Source organism: Musa acuminata, chromosome BXJ1-6 (assembly GCF_036884655.1).
Source record: "Musa acuminata AAA Group cultivar baxijiao chromosome BXJ1-6, Cavendish_Baxijiao_AAA, whole genome shotgun sequence".
Lineage (NCBI taxonomy): Eukaryota > Viridiplantae > Streptophyta > Magnoliopsida > Zingiberales > Musaceae > Musa > Musa acuminata.
In genome coordinates this window covers 33688499-33712853 of record NC_088332.1, presented here as the reverse complement: position 1 = coordinate 33712853, position 24355 = coordinate 33688499, and the positions used below count along the sequence as shown (strand labels likewise).

At 40.0% G+C, this 24355-nt stretch overlaps 1 protein-coding gene across 3 annotated transcripts in view; it reads right to left on the bottom strand.

Moving 5' to 3' along the window:
* Positions 1-23635, bottom strand: part of LOC103974906 (tyrosyl-DNA phosphodiesterase 1) — a 30417-nt gene extending 6782 nt beyond the window's left edge. For 2 of the 3 annotated variants that reach the window (XR_010514388.1, XM_065188159.1), the window contains exons 1-7: positions 23440-23635; positions 21580-21765; positions 21046-21318; positions 18737-18955; positions 16984-17044; positions 7272-7348; positions 6928-7182 (exon numbers count right to left, since the gene is read on the bottom strand). Coding sequence is in view for 2 of the 3 variants with exons in the window: in XM_065188159.1 (XP_065044231.1) it covers positions 6928-7182; positions 7272-7348; positions 16984-17044; positions 18737-18955; positions 21046-21318; positions 21580-21765; positions 23440-23454 (1086 nt within the window). In the remaining variant the exon portion in view is untranslated. The remainder of the gene's footprint in view (positions 1-6927; positions 7183-7271; positions 7349-16983; positions 17045-18736; positions 18956-21045; positions 21319-21579; positions 21766-23439) is intronic. The other variant, XM_065188160.1, reaches the window with a different exon arrangement.
* Positions 23636-24355: the final 720 nt, after the last annotated feature.

The window sequence follows — 24355 nt, the reverse complement described above, 5'->3', positions numbered from 1 at the left end:
ATGAGCTTTATAAATGGTAATAGATAGAAAACGTAGCAAGAATGACAAAACCAAGGTTTTACTTACCGAATCGTACCGCCCGGTACGGGCGGTACGTACCGGTCCGAGAGGCGACCGGTACGCGGACCGCCCCCTACCGGGCAGTACACGCAAAAAATATCCCGTATCGGCCGTTACGGGTAATATCGGGCGGTAACGGTCGAAATTTCGACCGTTACCGCCCGGTACCATTCGGTAACGACCGTTACCGCCCGGTACCATTCGGTAACGACCGTTACCGCCCGGTACTACTCGGTAACGGTCGAAATCGACCGGTACCACTCGGTAACGGTCGAAACCGACCGTTACCACACTGTAGCAGTGCTACAGTGCTCCAACGGTCAAATTGACCGTTGGAGCCCTTTCTCCTCCTATTTAAACCAATCTTCTCTCCCCTATTTCATTATACTCTCTTAAACTCTCTCTCAAACTTTTCTTTTCTCTCCTAAACTCTATAAAATAACGATTTGTGAATTCAATTGAGACTAATTTGGGAAGATTAAGAGGAAGAACTTTCTAATCAAGAGGTATGTATTCGTTTTCTTTAATTAGAGAGTAATTAAGATATTTAAGATTATGGTTAGTGTTTTTCATGCATAGTAAATATTGAATAATATTTATCATAGTAAAATAAGTTTAATTAAATTTTATTAAAATTATTTAATGCTGCGATAAGTTATTTTAATGATGATTAAATCGAAATTTATTTGATTTTATATCAATTTAATGTCTTTAATACCTATTAAGGTATTTGTCATGTTTATAGTGATGAAAGAGAAGTAATTAGTGAAAAATTAACTATATTAATTGTATAATTAGTGTAGATAAATGATAATTATCATAATTTGAATCATATTGGATTAAAATTACATATTTAATGTTTCTTTTATGTATTTAACATATATATGATGGTAAAATAAGTTTAATTATAATTTATTAAAGTTATTTAATACTGTAATTAGTCATTTTAACGATGATTTAATCGAAATTTATTTGATTTTATGTGAATCTAATATCTTTAATATCTATTAGGGTGTTTGTCATGTTTATAGTGGTGAAAGAGAAGTAATTAGTGAAAAATTAACTATATTAGTGTATCTAATGATGTTAATACTTATTTTATGCATGTAACATATTTATGATAATAAAATATAATTAGTTATGTTTTAATAAAATTACTTAATGTTGTGATTAGTGATTTATGATCGATATTTGGTCAATTTAATATGTTTATACTTTATAGTTTATTTGATTTAAATTTGATAGGATCATGGCACCAAAGGAACAGCCACATGATGATGCATGGGTTCATGCCCGAAAGCTAGATGGAAACCGTCATCATTGGCAATGTATTTATTGTGACTACATTGGCAAAGGTGGAGGAATAACTCGAGTGAAAATGCATTTGGCTGGTGGGTATCCTGATGTTGCAAAATGCAAGAAAGTTCCAACGGAGATCCGTAAATTATTTCAAAGCAAGCTTAAACAAACAAAGGAAGATACATTAAAAAAGAAGACAAGAGTTGAGGAAGAATATCATAGGGCTACACAGGAACCGGTTTATGATCAGTATGAGGGTTGCGGCGATGAAGTCGACCCGGATCTCACAGCTGGGATTCGTGCATCATTGGAGCATCAGTATACGTTCGATGAAGCAATGAGGCATCGACGACCTGACTCACAATTTGAGCATGGCACTGGTAGTGGAATCAAAAGGTCAACCAGCATGAGGCAACCAACTGCTCCTTCTCAGCTAGGCCGAACTAGTAGCATGAGACATGGTGGACTCCGTGGTTTTATGAGAGGTCTTGGCAGGAGGTCCGCACCAGATATTGTTGATATTGATCCGCAAGCCTATCCCCCACAAACAGCGAAACAGACACGGATTGACGATGCATACACAAAAGAAAAAAAACGGGATATTGGGAAGGCAATCTCAAAATGGTTTAACTTTCATAGGATTCCAGCCAACACAGCCAAAGGTCCATATTATCAGAGCATGATCTCCTCTATTCAAAAGTCTAGCACGGGGATCCAACCTCCAACACCAAAGGAGATTCACGGCGTGTACTTAGATGAGGAGGTGGCAGAAATAAAGGATTGGATCAAATCCTTCAAGAGGCAATGGGAAGAATATGGGGTGACATTGATGTGTGACAGTTGGACAGGACCAACAAGAATGAGTATCATCAACTTTCTTGTTTATTGCAATAGAAGAGTGGTGTTTCATAAGTCCGTTAATGCTTCTGAAAAGATCCAAGATGCAAACTACATTGAGAGCTTGATGGACACTATGGTAGAGGAGATTGGACCACAGTATGTTGTACAAATAATAACCGACAATGGAGCGAATTTCAAAAAGGCCGGTTTGCAATTGATGGAAAAAAGAAAAACTTTGTTTTGGACTCCATGTGCAGCTCATTGCATAGATCTAATGTTGAAGGATATTGGTGAGTTGGATGCGGTCAAAAAATGTGTAGCTCGAGCACAATCAATTACAAAATTTATATATAATCATCATTGGGTCCACGCATTAATGCAAAAGTATGTAAATGGTGAAGTACTTCGACCTGGAATTACTCGGTTTGCTACCAATTTTATTGCATTAAAGTCATTACAGCAAAAAAGGCAAGGCTTGAAGGCAATGGCTAGCTCACAAGAGTGGTCTGAATCCAGATATTCAAAATTGAGTGATAGAAAGAAGATAGAAAAGGCCATTCTTTCCTCTAGATTTTGGGATACTATAGCAGAAATCATAAAAGGTGTGGAACCACTTTATATTGTCCTCCGTAAGGTCGATATGGACAAGCGTCCACAAATACCGTATCTTAAATATATGTTGATTTCAGCAAGAGAGGAGGTCAGGAAAGCATTCAAAGATGATTTTAAGGCCGACCAATACGTACGAATCATTGATCGTCGGACCGATGTTCATATGGATCAAGATATCCATAATGCAGGTAAATTCATATTCAGAAAAATTTAATTTATTATTATTTAGATAATAAAAAATCATACTAACAAAATTATGTTTTGCAACGTATTATCTAAACCCAACAATTCAATATCGATATGCTCTCGGAACACAAAATAATTTCCTAACGACACTACGAAATGTTATATATCGGCTCTTGCCAAACACTACCGAGGCAACCGATGCTCTTATGGAGGGTCGATTATTTCGAGAAACAATTGGTTCATTCTCCGACGTTGTAGCTGTATCGTGCCATTACACTATGGATCCTGGTGAGGAAAAGTTATGCATATTGATTATCAATTATATTTAATGTTGATTATTTGTTATGCTAATAAAATCTTATTTATATCTTTTTGCAGTCGAGTGGTGGCTACAATTTGGAGGCGATGCACCACATTTAAGGAAGGTTGCCGTTCGTATACTTTCACAGACAACAACATCTAGTGGTTGCGAACGTAATTGGTCAACGTTTGCATTGATTCATACGAAGGTCCGCAACAGACTCTCCTACAGACGGTTAGAGAAACTAGTATATGTCCATTATAACATGCGGCTAAAATTGCGATGTGCTGAGTTGGATAAGGAGCCAGAGGAACCAGATATTGATCCCATTGACCTTCAATTCTACAACGAAGATTCAGAGCCAATGTTAGATTGGGTTGAAGCAGCAGAGAACCAAGAGGATCCTCTACTTGATGAGGCGGGAGATCCTCAACGTCCTTCGCGTTTTATCACCGAGGCAATAGAAGAAGAAGAAGAAGCACAACCCCAACAGGTGGAAAATCCCCCTCGATTACAACATGGTATGAGTCAAACTGCTCGAGGAACTACCGATACCCAACGGTCACACTCGTCCGCCCAACGTGCAAAGGCAAAGGGGAAGGCAGTAGCATCAGTTGCATCGTTGGAAAGAATCGAGTCGGACGACGAGACACCTTCACAATCACATTCTCTTTCTCGCTCGGTCCAGAGACATGACAGCAACACGGACAGCAGTGCCTCGACAGATGATGGCGGTGATGCCGGGCAGTCGTTGGTCTCGTCTACACAACTTGAGGGTGGTGAATGGACTGAGGAGCAATATTTTACACATGCCACTCAAGATTCAGATCATGGAACTCGACAAGGTACTGGTCAAGTTTATGCGCGGAAGGGGAAGGGGAAGGGGAAGGGGAAGGCAGTGGATGAATATGAACAAATGCGACAGAGCATACATGATATAGACACAGAAAGAGACTCGTCGTATTCACAGCAATCGTATTATGGAGAATCATATGGGCAACAACAGTATGGTGATAGTTGATCATCCTTCTCTGAGCAACAGCATGATACAGAACAACATCAATATATGCCTCAAGAGCTGCCTCGGACAAATATGATTCATGACGATCAATCTACGATCAGCACCACATTGATGCATCAATGGCATACGGTGTATCAATACACTATGTCATGGGATCAATTTCATGATTGGGTCCAACAAACGTATCATATTGATATGTATCGGATCGAGGACCCTGATCCACCACCCGTGGAGGCTCGTCGTTCGTTTTGGTGGTAGAATTAACAATCAGGTATATCTAGATATATGATTATTTAATTCATTTGAATTTTAGAGTTTATATTGTAACAAAATAGTCTAACAATTCAACAAATTTTTCTGTAGATATTTCAATCTATAACGAGTTGAAATACGAACCTCGAACAAGACTACCTCAAAGCCCGAAAAAGATATGTGATGCTATTCTTACCTAATTTACATTGATTTTGCTAAACTTATACTATTACTATATTTATTTGTAACTTGAAAACCCTATCCTAACTTTTTTTTTAATTTTCAAGTATTTTCGGAGGGTTAAATCGGTGAAATCGGGTGTACCGCTCGGTACACCTCGGTATACCGGTCGGTACACCCGTACCGTACCGTACCGAGCGTGGGTCGAAACGCCGGTACGGTACGGTACGGCGATCCTTGGACAAAACTAATCTAGAACGAAGTATATCATTTCTATGAAGTAGAGAAAGAACCCATTGCAATCTAGAAAATTGTGGAAACTTTCCATGTAACAGAGGAAAATATATTTGCTGCTATTTACACTTCTCAAGCTACTTATATGATTTTTCACAAGGGTCCTCCTTTGCCATGTATGCACATTGCTGCAAGATACACGCATACCAATGACTGATAAGTGATATCTTGGACGAATATTACAAGATCCTTCATGCAGATTTTTGCCATGCCAAATACATGCTCACTAAGCATAGCACCATATCACTGAATGGGGTTTTCCTATCCTTGTTTTTTAAATGGCATAGCTACTGGCACTCTCATTTTGGGAGGATGAGAAAAGCTAGGAGACAATTTTTCCATCACCAATCCACAAAGTTTATCTCTGCTGTTTCATCCTTCGTCTATAAACAAAAAAATGATGAAGATTTGTGTCTTCAATCTAATCCCTCAGGCAAATGGGTGGATGTCCTTGGATCTAGCATCTACTCACCCATTCATTAGTATGCAAGAAGGACACAGATTTAGAAGAAATTTTTGGGCAGTTTGGTCCCAATATATCAAAGAATGAACAGAACAACAGCGGATGTCAAAAATCTAACATAGAAAGACTTCATGAATTAAGATGAAGCAGATAGCCAATTAATAAAATTTCAAAAAGAAGGTCTGGTTTCCCCAATTTTCCTTCTTTTTGTGAAGCTCTAAAGGCATTCTTAGTGGAAGACTTCCACCAGCCTGGTCACTTTATGCTAGGATGCCTTTCTAAAGAGGGGTGCAGTCATGCTTCCATCCATTCATCCATGCCTCTAAAGTTCACTGAGTGCTTGGCATATTCCTGCTACATTTAACGAGGCTTTCTGAAGACAGTCCACTTAGCATCACCTACTGTCCTCTTCATCTTTTTTGTTTTTTCACCGTGTGCTTGAACTTCATCCAGGAACAAATAAGAGATAACTGATCCAAACTATGAGAAGTCAAACTCATGCAGTTCAGTTAAAGTGACAGCTGAAAAGAGAAGTACAACCCCTTGCAACTGGCATGACCAGTTGTGTTCTGCTCAAATGCTTACAGCCCATTTTCAACAACATCATCTCTCACAAACAAAATTAACATAGGAATTACTTTTTATCTAACCATATTTAAGCTGAAACTATCAAACACATGACCCAGTTCAAGCTTCATCTATTCTTGGCCAAAAGCTTTAACTGACAAATCCAAAACTAAGATTGTTGAAAGACTCACCCTAGATGTAATCTAGTGATTAGTGAAATTTTGCTGCAGATATCCCTCTGCAGGAAGAACTTCACCAATCTGCGAACTGGTGAATCGCAAATGGTGGAAGGAATTGTAACTTGCATCAACTGCTGAGTTAACAATTATAACACATTGCATCTAGCTCAATAAACACTAAAAATGAAAAGCCTTTAAAAGAGTAATTATGCTACCTATGAAAAGGTAAAATATTTTGACATAGACACATGATCATAAATTTGAATAAGTTCTTAATGCTATTTTAAAAACTTAGTTATCAACAAGCAAATAACAGAGATGAAACAAGATAAAAATAAGACAATACATCAACATGAAAATATCATCTTTTAATGCTTGATAAAAATGTATTAGGATGAGAAACACCAAATGAAGGGAAAGGAAATTAAAAAAATAAGCTGATTTATTTATAGGAAGATAGAAAGTAGAAAGCATACAAATTATGAAAACCATGAAGATCTAAAAGATATGTCCTACCACAGAACAAATGAAACCAGAAAGATAATACGATTATTTCAACTGCATTATACTGTATTTGGAAAAAAACAAGAAAAAGAAAGTCTGCAGATAAAACCAAAAAAAGTCAATATCCAACTGCTGTCACGTGTTAACAAACAGTCATCAAATACTTTACCTTTAGCATCTTGAGATAATCAACCAGGTCATTTTCGAAAAAAGAATCCTTGCATGAATTGTTGTCTTCCCAAGGGAAGTCTTGCACCCACAATCCCTGGGTTTTGTTATTCCAATCAACATAGATTAAATTTGCTGTGTGCACAACAACACGAACTCCACTGTGATATACAAGAAGCATGAATTTGGAATGGTGTGTTCCATATGCTATAGGAAGTGGGGGCTTGTGAAGGACCCAATTGGCAGGTTTTACTTTCTGTTGTACCACATTCACAGATTTGTCAGTGTACGCAACAAGGAAAAGATCAGAAAGAGTGACAAATACACTATAGACAGGATATATACCTTAAGGTGATCTTCTGTAGCACCACTTTCTCCATGAACAACAAGGACATGTGGGACTTTCCTCAAGCTTGGGCATGCTACAAATGAGGAAAATTTGTATTTCTTATATAACAAGCTTGGCATGTTAGCCTGTGTAAAATATAACCAAACAAAAAAACAGTTGCATGGGACATTTAAATTGTTTCCTAATCAATCATCCAAAGTGCAAAGGAGTCAAGTTTAATAGTAGTTGTAACTAGTCATTGAAAAAAAATTATATTCTTTTTCTTTTAGAGAAAATTACATCACACCCCTTTCTTGTCAAAAATTACATATATTATAAGCTTAATTGAGATTAATTTTGACCTAAAATGTCAGCTACATGTTATATGAAGCAAGGTTCGCAATACCGTACCGTACCGGAGTTTCGACCTGGGCTCGGTACCGGAACGGTACGGTATACCGCTCGGTACACCCAGGTGTACCGAGCGGTATATTCAGGCGTGCCGAGCACGATAGCAGTGCTACAGTACTGCTACAGTACCGGACCGGTAACAGGCGGTCCGCGTACCGGAAGCCTGTCGGACCGGTACTGCAAACCATGATATGAAGTGCCTACCAAAGGATAACTTCTCAAAATGTAAAGGCAAATGAAAACATTCTCTTTGTCAAGGTTCTTAATTTCGTACCATACCAGCATTTTGAGTTTTGCTCGATAAAGTATGGTACGAGCGTACCATACCTCTTGGTGTGTGTGTGTATATATATATATAATATAAAAATATATAAAAAAAAGAAAAACGAGGCGTACACTAACTCGATGATGTCGCCTCTTTTTCTTCTCCTCATCGCGTCAAATAAGAAAAAGGAGAAGGCGCAATCCTCATCGCGTCAAAATATAAGGCGAACCGGTATATACCGCCCAGCACGAGCGGTATCATTCAAAATTAAAACCCTTGCTCATTGTTATGTTATTACTTTCTTTTCGATTGTCTCAATTACTACTTTTTGATGCACTTACAAGGACATGCATTTGATATAAATAATTAGAGAAATAAGTACAAGTAATGGTTCTGATATATTATCTTTATAATCAGCCTAGTCTCCACATAAAAAATAAAATCAATTTTACCTTGTACTTTAGTTTGTTTGCACCATTAGGCTGCAATTTGAGTGGTTACGACATGAAGAAACACATGATTTCAGCTGATGCATAAGAATTTCCATCACAACTTATATTTCGGCTAGCTTTACTTGTGAATAACTAGCCAAAGTCGTAAAAAAATTGGCCAAAATTCTGCAACCCAATTAGGTGTATTTTTATTCTCCCATTCCTCTTAAAACCTTCATGGACCGTGGCCCATAACCCCATAATTGTCTTCCTCATGATGCCCAATTCCAATTACCAAAAACCAAGGGCACTTCATCACTGATGATCCACCTCTAGCTACGATGACCACACCACCCCCACCCTCAAGACGAACACAAATTGAAGTTTTTCAAAAATTGATATCACAACCTTAGGGTATTAAATTATTTTTGTCATTTCTATTGTTTATTTTCCCCCTTTTTCCACTATGTTGGAGACAACTATCTGTTATCCTAGCATGCCTTGGTGTATCATGTCACCACAGAATAGGACATTGCACATATCAATCCAGCCAAGAACTACCAGAGTAACCAGACAAACACAGTGAATCCTTGGTCTGCTTCGTCAATTGTTAAACAATTTATTGGACTATTCGAGTTATGTTTAGATAGAATAGATATGGTCCCAATAGAATATTATATGAAAGTGAAAGCAACGGAACAAACAAGGGAACCTGTTCCAGAAAGAGAAAGTATTCACATGGAATATAACATATGAATGATAAGGTATTTTAGAGAGACAGGTTAAAGGAAGACAGGGCCACACTAAAGTCTCCTCAGGCGAAGAAAAGCATTAGAAAAAGATCAAGCTACTACAACAGCAACTGCTACTAAGGAATGAGATGCAGAATGAACACAAGCACCAACATCCTCAACAAGACTGGAAGACTAAACAAGGGATGACACTCGGTATTCAACAATAACAGAAAGATACTTGTCACAGGGCTCCTGCCGCTACACATTATACGTGACTCAGGGCCCCTATCAAATCATATAAGTGGAGGTAGGCAAGCTAGTCCAGAAAAGAGAGAGGCAAGCTAGTCCAGAGTCGAGGTCGGAAAGTTGCGTTCGGGCTAGAGAGGTCGGGGCAGACAATAAGAATGGAATGGGAAGATCTGAGAAAAACAATCAAATCACAAAAAAAGTGAAAGAAAAGTACAATTGCTCCTTGGCTTTTCCCCTCCTAAATTCTATCTGTTCTTATATAGGATAACTGATTCCACAGCCAATCTTCATGAAGTTATAGGAGGGGAGTTACTTGCCTACTAGTCTGCTTGCCCGGCTTTAACACCAGATAAGGAATTTCAAGCAGAAGCCTTATGCGAAGTAGGTGCAGGAGCCAGTACCATCTTCTACTGACTTTTGAGACTTGAACTTACACTCCAGCCACTGAGTCTGGGCCTTATGAGGATGACCTTGGCCCTTATTCTTTCCTGAACCTACCACTACTCCGGGCTTTCTACCTAGATAGATTTCCGGAACCAGCTTTATACCCAGATTTATAGTGTCCTTTCTAACCCGCTGACAAAGAGAATCATGCTTCCACAAGTGAATTAGTAAATAATAAATAATAATAATAATAATAATAATAATATTATTATTATTATTATTATTATTATTATTATATATATATATCATGGTTTGCAATACTGTATCATACTGCTCGATACGAGAGGTACGTACCAGTCCAATAGAGGACTGGTATGGCCGGTACATCGGTACATCTTAGTGTACCATGTGTCAATACGCTCAGTACATACCATACCGACAGTTGATCGATACAACGGTATAATATGGTATTATATATGTACGTGTGTATATATGTATATATATGTATGTATGTATGTATGTATGTATGTATATGTATATATGTGTATATATATATATATATATATTTATATATGTATATGTATATATGTGTATATATATATATGTATATATGTATATGTGTATATATATATATATATATATATATATATATATATATATATATATATATATATGATAGAATCATGCTTCCAACCGGTGAACATTCATCTAAAAGCCCTTCAAAAGAAGCATCAGAAAGTGAAAAAAGCATGAGAAAGTGTTCCGACGTTGTATTTCATACTCACTTCAGAAACAGTGCATATCTTATAAAATAGTCGGTTTTTTATATGTATTACATAGCTGTTAGAAAGTAGAAAATGTGTCTGGATCACTCAACGAAACTTCATAACATGAAATTCTCTTGATTTATTAAAAAAATCTCTTGGTTTCTAATACTTAGCCTACTTACATTCAGCATATTCCCAAATAAGGAGTTAAAGAGAAATATCCTATAAACAATTAAATGAACAAAGTCTTGCCAAACTAATGTGAGAATTTTCTAGTCATTTAGATATCCATGTTTCAGCCAGAATTAATAACAAAACTAAGGTCAATTAGAATATTCATAACACGAAACCTCTTTATTTCTATGAATGTTCTTTCCCATAAGGATTTTAATTTTGAATGATACCGCCCGTACCAGGCAGTACCGTTGATTGGGGCTGTTTCCAGTGATTTAAAAAGCGCTAGGCGCCAAAAGGCGCCGAGGTCCAAAAACACCCGAGGCTAAGCGCTTGCCCAAGCACTCGCCCGAGCAAAGCAAGGCGCTAAAATATAAAAATATATAATATAATTAATAAATATAATTATTTAAAATTTTAAATTAAAATATGCTATTAAATTAAGAAAATCTAAGATACAAAATCACAATGTCACGTTAACAAAAAGTTTCAAATAAATAAAAATTAACAGTATTAAATCAAAATAATATATTATTAATCTATTAACAGTATTGAAAATTAATCATTTCAAATAAACTTAATAATATTAACAATATACAGTATACGTCTACTGTTAAAAGCAAGTGTAAAGGGGTGCTGAGTCTGCTAACTGAGAAAAGAAGAAGCGGCAGCGACAGCGGCAGCGTTTGCGAGCAGCGACAGCGGTGAGCAACGAGAGCAGGAGCGAGAGCGAGAGCAGGAGCGACGAGCAGCGAGAGGCGCGAGCGGCGACAGTGGCAACATTTGCGAGCAGCAACAGCGGCGAGCAGCGGGATCGGGATCGGGATCGACAGCGACGAGGGTTAGGGTTCGGTTGTCACTTATATCAGTTTTAGTTGGTTCGATTGAACCAACTAACCATCATAGACCGAACTAGACCTAAAATCCTGGTTCGGTCGCCTTGGTTAACCCGGGCGCTTGCCCGAAGCGCCTAGCGCTTGGGCTCGGGCGAGCGCCCAGGCGGCGCCTGTTTAAAGCACACCGCCTGGGAGATTAGCGAGGCGCTCGGGCCTCGCCTCACCTCGCCCGAGCGCCTTTTAAAATCGTTGGTTGTTTTCGCCTCGTTAACCAACCGTCGCCACCTGCTACCAAGCGGTATTAGCTGAGGGAGAAGGAAGAAGAGGGAGAACTTGGAGATCCAGGGCCGCTCTCCCTCGACGATTCCGATCCGTCGTCGCCCTACCTCGCCGGACTGTCACGAACGGTCGTTGGACGCCCACAACAACTCTGTTCAACGAACCGTTCGTCGTTTGTGTTTACATGTACAGCTGCGTGGCAGTATGTTTTGGCTTGGTTTTATGCCCTTTTGCTTGTAAAAATGTAAGTTCGAACAAGTTGCAGCGTTGCAGTGCGATCGCTCATCGAACCGAGCAAAACAGCCCAAAACAGCTCCGTTTTCGCGTGCCATGGGCTGTTTTCTGTAGCCTACTGCCGCACGCAAAACATCAGCCATCTCAGCACCCTGGAACCACCGGGTAGCACCATGGGGGATGGGGCTTCGGTATAGTGTCGGACTATCACGGCCTTAGCTGGAATTGCCTAAGGTGTGAGGCACCCTTGCGGCAAAGACGCGAACTTAGCTTGCTTTGCCTAAGTCGCGAGGCACCCTTGCGACAAAGACGCGAACTTAGCTTGCGTTGCCTAAGTCGCGCTTCGCCCTTACGATTTGCGTCCGCAAAGATCAACCCACTTGCAACCTCTCGCAGGTCCCGAAGGACCTATAAAAAAGAGAAAGTTGATTAGTTCGAAGAACGCGCGACGGACAAGTCCCGACGTCTCGTGAAAAGGGGAAGCTTTACAAGCAATTCAACGAGCACCTTGCATGCACAAGAGAAAAGAGAGAGAAGGGGAAAACAATGACTTTAGAAGGTTGAACGAACAGCTGCAAGTCCACAAACAGCTGCTCACCGGGTGCTGGGCACGAAGTTCCCGTCGAGGTAACGTGCGAACTTACGAAAGATTGTTCAACGCCCGACACTATACTGAAGCCCCATCCAGCCTTGTGCCACCCAGGTGGTTCCAAGGGGCTGAGATAGCTGACGTTTTGTGAGCGAAAGCGGACTACAAAAAACAACCCGTGGCACACAAAAACGAACCCGTGGCACACAAAAACGGAGCTGTTTTGGGCTGTTTTAGGGTTGTTTTGCTCGGTTCGGTGAGCGGTCGCTTTGTAGCACTGCAGCTTGTTCGAACTTACATTTTTACAAGCAAAATGACTCAAAACCAAGACAAAACATACTGCCAAGCAGCTATACATGTAGATGAGAGCGACGAACGGTTCGTTGAACGGAGTTGTTACGGGTGCACGACGACCGTTCGTGACATTCTCCCTCACTTAAACTGTCGACGCCCTCGTCGACGCTTGTTGGTAGTTGTTGATAATTGTTTCTTCATGTCGCAGGGCGTCTTCGGGCTCCCAACTGGCTTCAGTTCAGGGAAGCTTTCACCACTTCACCAAGTACTCGGTCTACTCAGCTCCATTGGGTAGCTTTATCTTGTGATCCGCTAAAATGGTTTCAACTCGCTTCTCGTAGGAGACTCTGGTGGGGGGTAGCCGAGTTAGAAAACTTCGGGAAGCATCTTGCGGATCCGAGTGGTAGGCTTTTAGGTTGCTGGCGTGAAGAACGTTGTGAATTTTGAACCACGCCGGCAACTGCAACTTGTAGGAGACGTTGCCTACCCTGCTGATAATTGGGAAGGGCCCTTCATACTTGCACACCAATCCTTTATGGACTTTGTTCCTAAAGAATTGGAGTGATGCTGGTTGGAGCTTTACCAACACTAAATCGTCGACCTTGAACTCTTGCGATCTCCTTCCCAAATCTGCCAACTTCTTCGTCCTTTTCGCCGCCTTCTCCAAGTAAGCCAGCGCAATATCTGCATTTCGATGCCACTCCTTTGCGAAGTGGTAGGCTGACGGACTACTCCCAGTATACCCGATTGCCATGGTGTGAGGAGTTGACGGTTGTTGTCCTGTAATGATCTCGAAGGAGCTCTTGTTGGACGCAGAGCTCTGCTGCAAGTTGTAGGAGAATCGGGCAATGTCCAACAACTTCACGCAATCTCGTTGGTTGGCACTCACGTAGTGCCGAAGATATTGCTCCAGGAGCGAGTTTATCCTCTTGGTTTGGCCATCCGTCTGGGGGTGGAGGCTTGTGGAGAAGTATAACTTGGATCCCAACAATTTGAATAGCTTGGTCCAGAATTGTCCCAGGAACCGAGCATCTCGATCACTGATGTTATTGTGCGGGACTCCCCAATACTTCACCACATCCTTCGTCATCAGCTTGGCCGCCTCCTCTGCTGAACAGTGTAGGGGAGCAACAATGAAAGTTGCATACTTTTAAAATCGATCGACTACCACGAGTATCGATCCGAGTCTCCCTACTAGTGGCAAGCTTGATATGAAGTCCAAGGAAATGCTCTCCCACGACCTTTCTGGTACGGGCAACGGCTCCAACAGTCTCACCGGCTTCCGTTGCTCCGCCTTATCTTGTTGGCAAGTGAGGCACATTCGAACATATTCCTCCACATCAGTCCCCATCTTCGGCCAGTAGAAGGCCCTCTCCACGAGAGCCAACGTTCGGTGAATACCTGGGTGTCCAGTCCAAAGGGAATCGTGACACTCTCTTAAGAGTTCACGCCTCAAATTGCCTACTCGAGGAACAAAAACTCTATTCCCTTTTGTGTACACGAGTCCCTCCTGGACCCAAAATCGTCGTGCCTTGCCTTCTTTGATGAGCTGCATCAGGATAACTGCCTGGGGGTCACTATACAGTCCATCCCTGATCCTGGAAAGGAAGTTGGAGTGCAACTGACTTGCTTGGCCTCTGCCCACCAATTGTACGGCATTCATGCGCTCCACTTTCCAACTCAATGCATCAGCCACGACATTTGCCTTTCCAAGCTTGTACTCCATTGCCATATCAAATTCAGCCAGGAAGTCCCGCCATCGTGCTTGCTTTCGGGAAAGTTTCTTCTGCGTTTGAAAATAGCTCAGAGCGATGTTGTCTGTCCTCGGCACAAATCGCGATCCGAGAAGGTAGTGTCGCCTAACTCACAAACAATGGATCACCGCTGTCATCTCCTTCTCGTGCACTGGATACCGTCGCTCGGTCTCGTTGAGCTTACGGCTCTCGTAGGCCACCGGATGACCCTCCTGCATGAGTACTCCCCCAATAGTGAAGTCTGAAGCATCTGTATGGACTTCAAAAGGCTCTCCATAGTTCGGCAATTTGAGTACCGGTTCTTCCAGAACAGCAGCCTTCAGATCTTGGAATGCTATTTCACATTTGTCAGACCACTTCCGAGACTGCTCCTTCAGCAACTCCGTTAGTGGAGTTGCACGCTTCGAATACCCCGCTATGAAGCGTCGATAGTAGTTGACGAAACCAAGGAAGGATCTCAACTCTGGCACCTTCTTTGGAGTTTGCCATTCCGCAATCGCTTGCACTTTTGATTTGTCCATCCAAATGGAACCATCACCGATTCGATGCCCCAAGAATAAGATCTCCGTTTGGGCGAAGTAGCATTTCTCCCTTTTCACGAACAAAGTGTTCTCCCTGAGAACCTTGAAAATTGTCCGAAGGTGCTTGACATGCTCCTTGAGCGTTTGACTATAGACGACGATATCATCCAAGTAGACAACCACGAACTTATCCAAATACTCCTTGAATAGCTAATTCATGAGAGTGCAGAATATGGTCAGAGTGTTGGTTAAGCCGAAAGGCATCACCAAGAACTCAAACGCTCCATACCTGGTCACACAGATAGTCTTCGCTTCATCACCTTTAGCAATGCGCACCTGCCAATACCCCGACCTAAGGTCGAGTTTTGAGAAATACTTGGTTTTGCCCAACTGGTCGAACAAGTCCGCAATGAGCGGGATGGGATACTTGTTCTTCATTGTCACTTTGTTGACGGCTCGGTAATCTACGCATAGTCGAAGGCTCCCATCTTGTTTCTTCTATAAGAGAACTGGAGCTCCGAATGGTGCTTTAGAGTTGCGGATAAGACCACCGCTTTGCAGTTCACCTAACTGCTTCCTGAGTTCTGCCAACTCTGGCAGGGGCATGCGGTAGGGTGGTCTCGCTGGAGGCATCACTCCTGGCTCCAGCTCGATGTTGTGATCCACGCCTTTGCGTGGTGGAAGAGTCTTCGGCAACTCGGGTGGCATAACATCATTGAACTCTTTCTGGATGTTCGCCACCGCAACATGTTCTTGAATAGCCTTCTCGTCGAGTGGCTCTAGCTTTATAGCAGCCACTAATGTTAATTCACCTTTTCACACCCCTTTCTTTAGTTACAATGCCGATATATGTTGGGGTTCCTCCCATCATACACAGTGAGTTTAGGAACGGCATTGGCACCAACTTCGCCGCGTGTATGAACTTCATTCCAAGAATCACTTGGAAGTCGTCCAGTGGCACCGCCATCATGTTGGTGTTCTCGCTCCATGTTCCGATCTTGATGGGAACTCCCTTTGCCAACCCGGAGATTCGCCTGGCCTCCGAATTCACTGCCTTCATTCGACTTGGGCTCTTCTCAAAGATCAACCCAAGTCGCTTTTTGCGAGACGTCGGGACTTATCCATCGCTCGCTCTTCGAACTAATCAACTTTCTCTTTTACAGGTCCTTCGGGACCTACGAGAGGTTGCATATGGGCTGATCTTTGCGGACGCATATCGCAAGGGCAAGACGCGACTTAGGTAATGCAAGCTATGTTCGTGTCTTTGCCGCAAGGGTGCCTCACGACGTAGGCAATTCCAGCTAAGTCCGTGACGGGACGTTGTAGATGAGATGTCGCCTCTTCCTCGTCTGAGGTGATGAGGCATCGGTGCCGTCAGCGACTTCTCCTCATTTATGCGAGGAGAAGAAGCCTCGGCGGGGGGAAGAAACCGTTCCCCACATAGGGAGAAGAAACGGGGCGACGTCGACTCGAGGTTTCTTCTCCCGCGTCGGGAGAAGAAACAAGGCAACGTCGCCTCCTTTTTTATTGTTTAACTTATATATATATATATATATATATATATATATATATATATATATATATATATATATATATATCGAGCGTTATGCTAAAGCGTACTGCTTGGTACGCTAGTACCATACCGTACCGAGCTGAGAACGAAACTCTGGTACAGTACGAAATTACAATCCTTGCTTTCACACACTTTCACTATTCATGTTTATCATTTTCCCCAAATGAAGAGCTAGAGAGAAATATTGAATAATATATCAAATGAAAGGACCAGCATGTAAAGTGTGAAACTTACCAGAAAGCAACCAGTCTATGTCCACCATGTAATTTGAAAGAATAGCAACAAGCACGTTCCCCTGCTAAGCAGTGAATAAGTCAAACTCAATCCCTTTTATGAAACAACCTTACAATATTTGATTTGACTAATATTCCTTTTCCCTTCAAGCATAAATTTGCTAATATAAGATGAAAATACAAACGTATAACTAACTGAACAATGATACAATCTGAATTAAACCAAAAAAAACATGCATTTGCCATTTCAACTGTTCAACCCTACTCAATTGTTGCTACATTTAAATATAAAGTCATCCATCTAACAAACATATGATGAATTTTGATTCAGACTCCAATGGATTTCAATTGTTCAAAGCTGCTTAATCATTGATATATTTACAATATAAAATCATCTATTTAATAGGAGTATGATGGGTACAGAAAGAAGTGTAAATCTTTAAAGACAATGAACAATGGAATTGGTTCAGATTTCAGCTGAGTAGGTTAGCGCGGCAGATGTAAATAATGGAATCAGATGTGGGAGAAATGTTGAGTAGAATAGATTCTAAATAAATTTTATCCCTATAACAGAAAATTCCTAATAATTTTCAGTTTTTCACCATAGTCTTCGACCAGGTCTTCATTTTTTTTTTTACTTTTCTGCCAGAGATCTAATTTTTAACTGAAACATAATTCCTTACAAGCTTGAAGACTTCTTATGAAATCCACTTTAGATGATTACTTGCTTTCCTATTTGAAGCTAACTCCACCCTTAAATTGAATGCAAAGTTTCTTGCTCTGCATTTTCCTTAAAATGGTCATCCAAGTGCATCTCAGTTAAACATGTCTCATATATCATTGAATCTTATAGTCCTAAAACTTTACTTTCACGAAGAGAGATATTATGCTGTCACGCAAGATAACGATGCCCTGCCTTGCAAATATTCTATGAGAAATAACCTATTCAGCCTCACCTTTTCGTTCAACCAAGATACTAGATGTTGCTTTTAAATATTTCTGAACCACACGTCTCAGTCATTCCTTCAATTCATTGCCTGATATTAAGTTGCAAATTGAAATAATCCTATTATGAAACCCTTGACTTAGAAAATCTATGGCGAATTTTGATGATTAAATGGATCTCTTCTATGCTCCAAATTGTAACTACTTATACTTTTAATTCAGCTTATTTTCCCTTTCCTCATTAAGCACCCCCAACAGTTACTTTTAATGTCAGTGTACCATGATGACTGATGTCATGTAATTCTCTCCAATGTATTGGTTTTACCCTTACCTAGACCTGCTAATGCCAATTAGATAAGTAAGCGTAGTCGTCACAGAGTATGTTTTCTCTATCAATTATTTACAAGTTCCAAGAGCTTTCTTAATTATTTGTAAAGTGTAGTCCCTTTTAGACCTGCCAAGTGCAGCCCAACCAAATTAAAGGTTTTAGATAAACAAGGACATAGGACAAATAAGACACGTTATGCATTCAAAATTAGGATATCTAATTATAAGTTTTTTCCTTGCTCTCTCTTTTTTGTCCTTCTTTGTCTTTTCCTTTTTTCCTATTCTCTTCTCAGTGGATGCCTGTCTCAACTCTGAAACATTGACTCACACTGATGTCCCACACCAGTCCATCAACACATAAGAACCTAGTAGAAAAACAATTTTGCAATCCTTGGTGCTGGGAATACAAAAGCAATTAATGCGTGCCATTTAGCCTGGTACAAACTATGTCAGATGAAGTAGAAGATACCAATAAAGCATACCTGTATGACATCTCCAATAGTAACTGAGGAGGAATTTGCCCATGCAGGAAGGCCTTGTACTTGCATGAGCCGAAATGTCAAAGATAATCTCTCTTTGGGAACCCTAAAATGACGAATGGCTTCTATGTCATCACATGATGTAAAGGAAGCTGTTTTGAACTGAGGATCACATGACTTGGAAGCCTCAGTCGAATTATCTTGTCTCAAGCCATCATTTTCCTGATAATACAAACCAGATAACACAAGGATCCAAATAGAAACAACTGACTCTGTTTAGCTTAGTCAAAAAAAAAGGGGCGGTAGTTACTTAATCAGATAAAACATCAAAAATCTACCTAGGTTATACATAAGCAGAAAGAAAAAAGAGAAAAGATAGAGCATCTTAGCAAGTTTTCCCAAGTAAAGGAGATATTAAAACAGAACAATATATGTCAACACCTTCAAACTTCCATGAGACAAGCAGAAACAGTCATATAGATACTCCATGATACATATTTATAAGCGTGAGACAGTACCAGCTCCAAATTTCAAATGCATTATTCAATTGCAATCATATACTAGTTAGAGATGTTTTCTTAAAAAAGAAATGAGCAAGCAATGCACAGGACTCCTGCAATGCCAGATCTAGAGAGCTCAGCATATGCAGCCTCACCTCTCCAAGTAGAAGGGCTGTTTCCAAGGGTAAAACCTGGTCAACCAGGTGGTAAAGACGCAGCCTTATTATGGCACCAACGCTCATCTTCTTCAGCTAAATCTCATCCAAAAGGTTACCTTAAGTGTTACAACAGGGAAGTTTGTTTGGTCTTCTAATAATCAACTGGTAACTATACAATGCCTTGGGAGTTGTCTTTTTGAGTAATCAATCACCATGATTCTAGGAGAATCTGGAATCAGGATCACTTATAATGCTGTACTTCAACTTTGAGCAAATAACAAGCATTGTCCAGATGGTCTACAAAAATATTTGAAACATGGACTTAATCATCACAAAGTTCCATATTAGTATGCAAGAATTGGTAAACATTAAAAAGAACTAGTAATGTTGATTTGTTGCAAAGGGTAAGTTCTTAAGGCGAGATTTGAGCTCAGAACCTTACGATATACTGTCAGGATCTTTACCAGCTAAGCTAGCTGACAGCCTGACACCTTCAAAAAAATTATCAGACGAAGATTCAAACCCTCAACCATTGATAAGTGGGGAAAATATATTGGGTGAGAATTTGAACCCTCAACCTTTAGTAGAGGGGCTGTTTCCAAGGATAAAAACCTGGTCAACCAGGTGGTAAAGACGCAGCCTTATTATGGCACCAACGCTCATCTTCTTCAGCTAAATCTCATCCAAAATGCTCCCTTAAGTGTTACAACAGGGAAGTTTGTTTGGTCTTCTAAGTTCTAATAATCAGCTGGTAACTATACAATGCCTTGGGAGTTGTCTTTTTGAGTAATCAATCACCACGATTCTAGGAGAATCTGGAATCGGGATCACTTATAATGCTGTACTTCAACTTTGAGCAAATAACAAGCATTGTCCAGATGGTCTACAAAAATATTTGAAACATGGACTTAATCATCACAAAGTTCCATATTAGTATGCAAGAATTGGTAAACATTAAAAAGAACTAGTAATATTGATTTGTTGCAAAGGGTAAGTGCTTAAGGCGAGATTTGAGCTCAGAACCTTACGATATACTGTCAGGATCTTTACCAGCTAAGCTAGCTGACAGCCTGACACCTTCAGAAAAAATATCAGACGAAGATTCAAACCCTCAACCTTTGATAAGTAGGGAAAATATATTGGGTGAGAATTTGAACCCTCAACCTTTAGTAAGTGGGTCCGATACACCACCACCAGACCAATGTTTAACATGTCCTTTAATTACCAAACCAATATTTAAGTACTAGAAACACCTATACAAAGAAAAACTTATCATCACAGAAATTATAGGTTCCCAGCTGCTAATTCCAGTCCGTGGAAAAGAACTGACTGGAGGTGTCCACAAAAGTGGTCTGAATTAACCTTGCAAGCTTCTAATTCAACATCAAGCCTGCAGATACTATTTTATAACTTATCTATCATTGATCCAGTGTCCTTAAAGTCATGACACAGAGACAAAGTCCTTTCCATCTTAGCATTCTCCATTTCCATTCCTAAAAATGGAGTAAACAGTACAGTTCAACCGGAAATAAAAAACAGAACCAAACATGAATCGATAATATATCCATTCATAATATATAGAAGATATGCTCATGCAAAAACAATCAACAGGCTAGAAAGAATGTAATAGATGGAAAGTAATTCAACTTGACACCTGTAAAGTACTTGAAGAAAATTCATATTCATCAGCTTGTCGCTTTCTTTTAATGACTGAAGTCTCACCATCACACTGTCTTTTTTCTATTTTTAAGACACTTGAATCTATTTTTGAAGATGATGCATATTCAGTTCCAGCCTTTACATACTTAAACATATAATGACCAGGAATCAACTCAATAATGTCACCATCATCAAGCTTCGCTTTCTCTTGGGAGGAGAGCTTCTTTCGTTGACCCCCACATCTGAATATTATTGGATTTGGTCCTTCCTGCAAGGCCAAGCAAAATCTGAACCAGAGAGCTAATAGAAAATCTATAACATCTAATTACCAAATTGGTAAAAAAATAAAAACTATAGGTTTGAATTCCTTTAAATCCTTTGGATTAATAAGATCTTATGAGAAATACAAGTAATAGCACAAGGTTAACAATATGCACGGTTGGGAGGTCACTAGTAAATTCTATCATCAATAATGATGGTTGGCAAATAGCTGTTGACAAATTTAATGTTGTCTAAGTTACATACGAACCACAACAACTTCCGCTGAGCCATCAAATGATGCTTGCAAGCTGATATGTTTGCGACTAACTCGCTTGTCAGAGACATTAAGGTTGTTGCGACCAACAAAATTAGCTCCTTCAAAAATTGGTACATTTGAGGCCAAACAGCCAGCAACAAGGTTTCTTTGACATGAAACTAAGGTACCAATTATCACCTGTAATATAAAAAACAGTAGTTACTGGACTCATATGCGATGAGCACAATGCAACAGATCAGCTACAAGTCTCATTTAAAACACAATTAATGTGTATATAGAAAGCACAAGAATTACATGATAATGCGTATTCAGCAATTTTTATTGAAATAAATCATGGAAGTGATGGTGCGATAATGGAAAACATCTAGGTGTGTGCTACAAGACCAATAAACTAACACCAAACTAAGGGTACCAATCATAAAGACATCCACTTCGTTCATACAATCATAAAATTTGTTTCCAAATAACAAAAGGCAGCCTAGTGGCCAGCGCACAAGACTCCCACTGCAGGATCAGATGTTTGTAACTGTATCCTCACATGTGAAGAGCTTGTTTCTTTGAATAAAGCCCATGATACCCAGGTTGAAAAGGTGTAACCCTACCATTGAACTGAGGTCCAAATTTGATATTTGAAAAACATTTTAACCATGTTTGGCTATACTGTAGCAACAAAGCAGACAACACGAACATGGTTGTTAGATTTTTGAGGAATATGCAGGGAAACCAAGATTTAATGGGACATGTCCATTATTTTCCACTCTTTGAAAAATGCATAACGCCACTGCTCATCCAAACAATAGAAATATTTGTTTGTTTTAAGATTGTAGGGATATGCATATAAAACCAATAAGACAAAGGATAGATCCATTGTTTTCTACCTTTTAAGCGCATGTATGTAAAATTTAACTATTGAAAAATATTTGTGATATCCATGATTTTCTCTTAAGTGATTAGATAAGTGGTGGGGGCTGACAAAACTCACCCCAACTATCAAACTGTATATGTATTGTACATTTTTATGGCATTTAGTCCATTTAACGTGCCTATAAGAGTTTACATGGTTACGGGTTTCTGAATAACCTGTGGTAGGATGACTGAGCTCAGGACGCACACTGATAAAAAATAAATTTGCCTTTCACAATTGTCACTCCATAACTAATCTTAATTACCAGATAAACTATCCAACTCATTATGGATACTTGATGGTGATGGCTTCCTAAAGAGTAAAGAACGGAAAGCCTGAAAAAAGAAAACACATGAAAGCAAGAACGTGCAAAGTGATCCCAAAGATCAATTTAAACACAAGCCCTAAGAAAACAAGCTATAAAGATCCAATCTTTTCAAGAATTTATTGTCGACCTACATTGCTAGGTACAATGACCTTCTCCTCATCCAACCATGGCAGCGAAGATATATCAGAAAGGATTTAGAGACTCGTCGGTGGCACACATCATAGGTTAGAAACAATTAAAGGAACAAACGACAGAAAGCAAAATCTTTAAATATCAACGATATGTAGAAAAGATTTCACGGGAAAAAGAGAGCACACGTAGAGTGATACCAATGATCAACTAAAAGACAAGTCCTAAGAAAACAAACAGGATCCAATCTTTTCAAGAACTTTATTCTCGACCCACATTGCTTGGTACAAATGACCTTCGCCTCGTCTAACCATGGCAGCCAAAGACGCATCGGAAAGGCTTTAAAGACTTAGTTAAATGACACACATCAGAGGGTTAAATCAATAAAAGAAACGGTAAACTCATACAAACGAGTAAAATAAAATAGAAGCAATGTTTAATTTGAAACACTCCAAGAAATTAAGGCAAAGAAGATTTGCGAGGGAAGTACCCGAGACTCGGCCATGAGAAAAGAAGGTTGAAGAAGAAAAAGCCTTCTCTTTTCCCCCTTCAGCAACAATCTGCGGCAATCGGAAGCGATCGAGATAGGGAGGGAACGGGAGAAACCCTAGGTCGCCCACCACCGGGGGAGCGCGCTGACGTCGCAGCGGCCACTCGACGCATTCATTCTGTTTCAAGAATCACGGACGGAGCGGCTGCCGAGACATTTAGAACGGGGGGACATGCGATCGCATATTATTTCAACGGCGGATCTAAAAGTCCCTTGGAGATCCAACGGTGCTCAACGTCGCCCTTGGTTAAAGAATCGAGCGCGTGTCCGAATGACGAGAAAGTGTAGGGTGTTGTATTCGGCACGGAAAACCCATGTCGGTGCCACGTCGCCATTCAAGGGGTTGCACGAATCGCGAAGAAGTTGAGGATATGCGTGTCTTGAGGATTTTGGGCCAATTGGATGATGTGTTTTGGGTTAAGATTGGAGTCGAGGTCGCCTACTCACATTATCCATGAACCCATAAACCAAAGCGAAGAGGTAGTGAGACATCATTCATCTCTAATTTTTGTGATTTGGATCTCTACAAATGTTATCAAATGTGAAAAACTTGACATGCTTTTTTCAAAAGTATCAGATAAAGACTTTGACATTTTAATACGAAGTGTTGAACTTGAATTCTATTTTCATTACTTACCATTTACACTAAAAAAAAAATTGATGATCTGTACTTATTTTTTTTCCCTCCGACGAGGAGCTAAGCGTTGTAATTTAGAATCACAGTCATGAAAAATTGTATATTCATAAAAGAATTACAACGAACAATTATCACAAAAAAAAATTATTTATGTCAATTATTTTAGACCATCGGCCCTAAACCAGAACATAATTTTGTTTTTCTAAAGGATCCAATTTC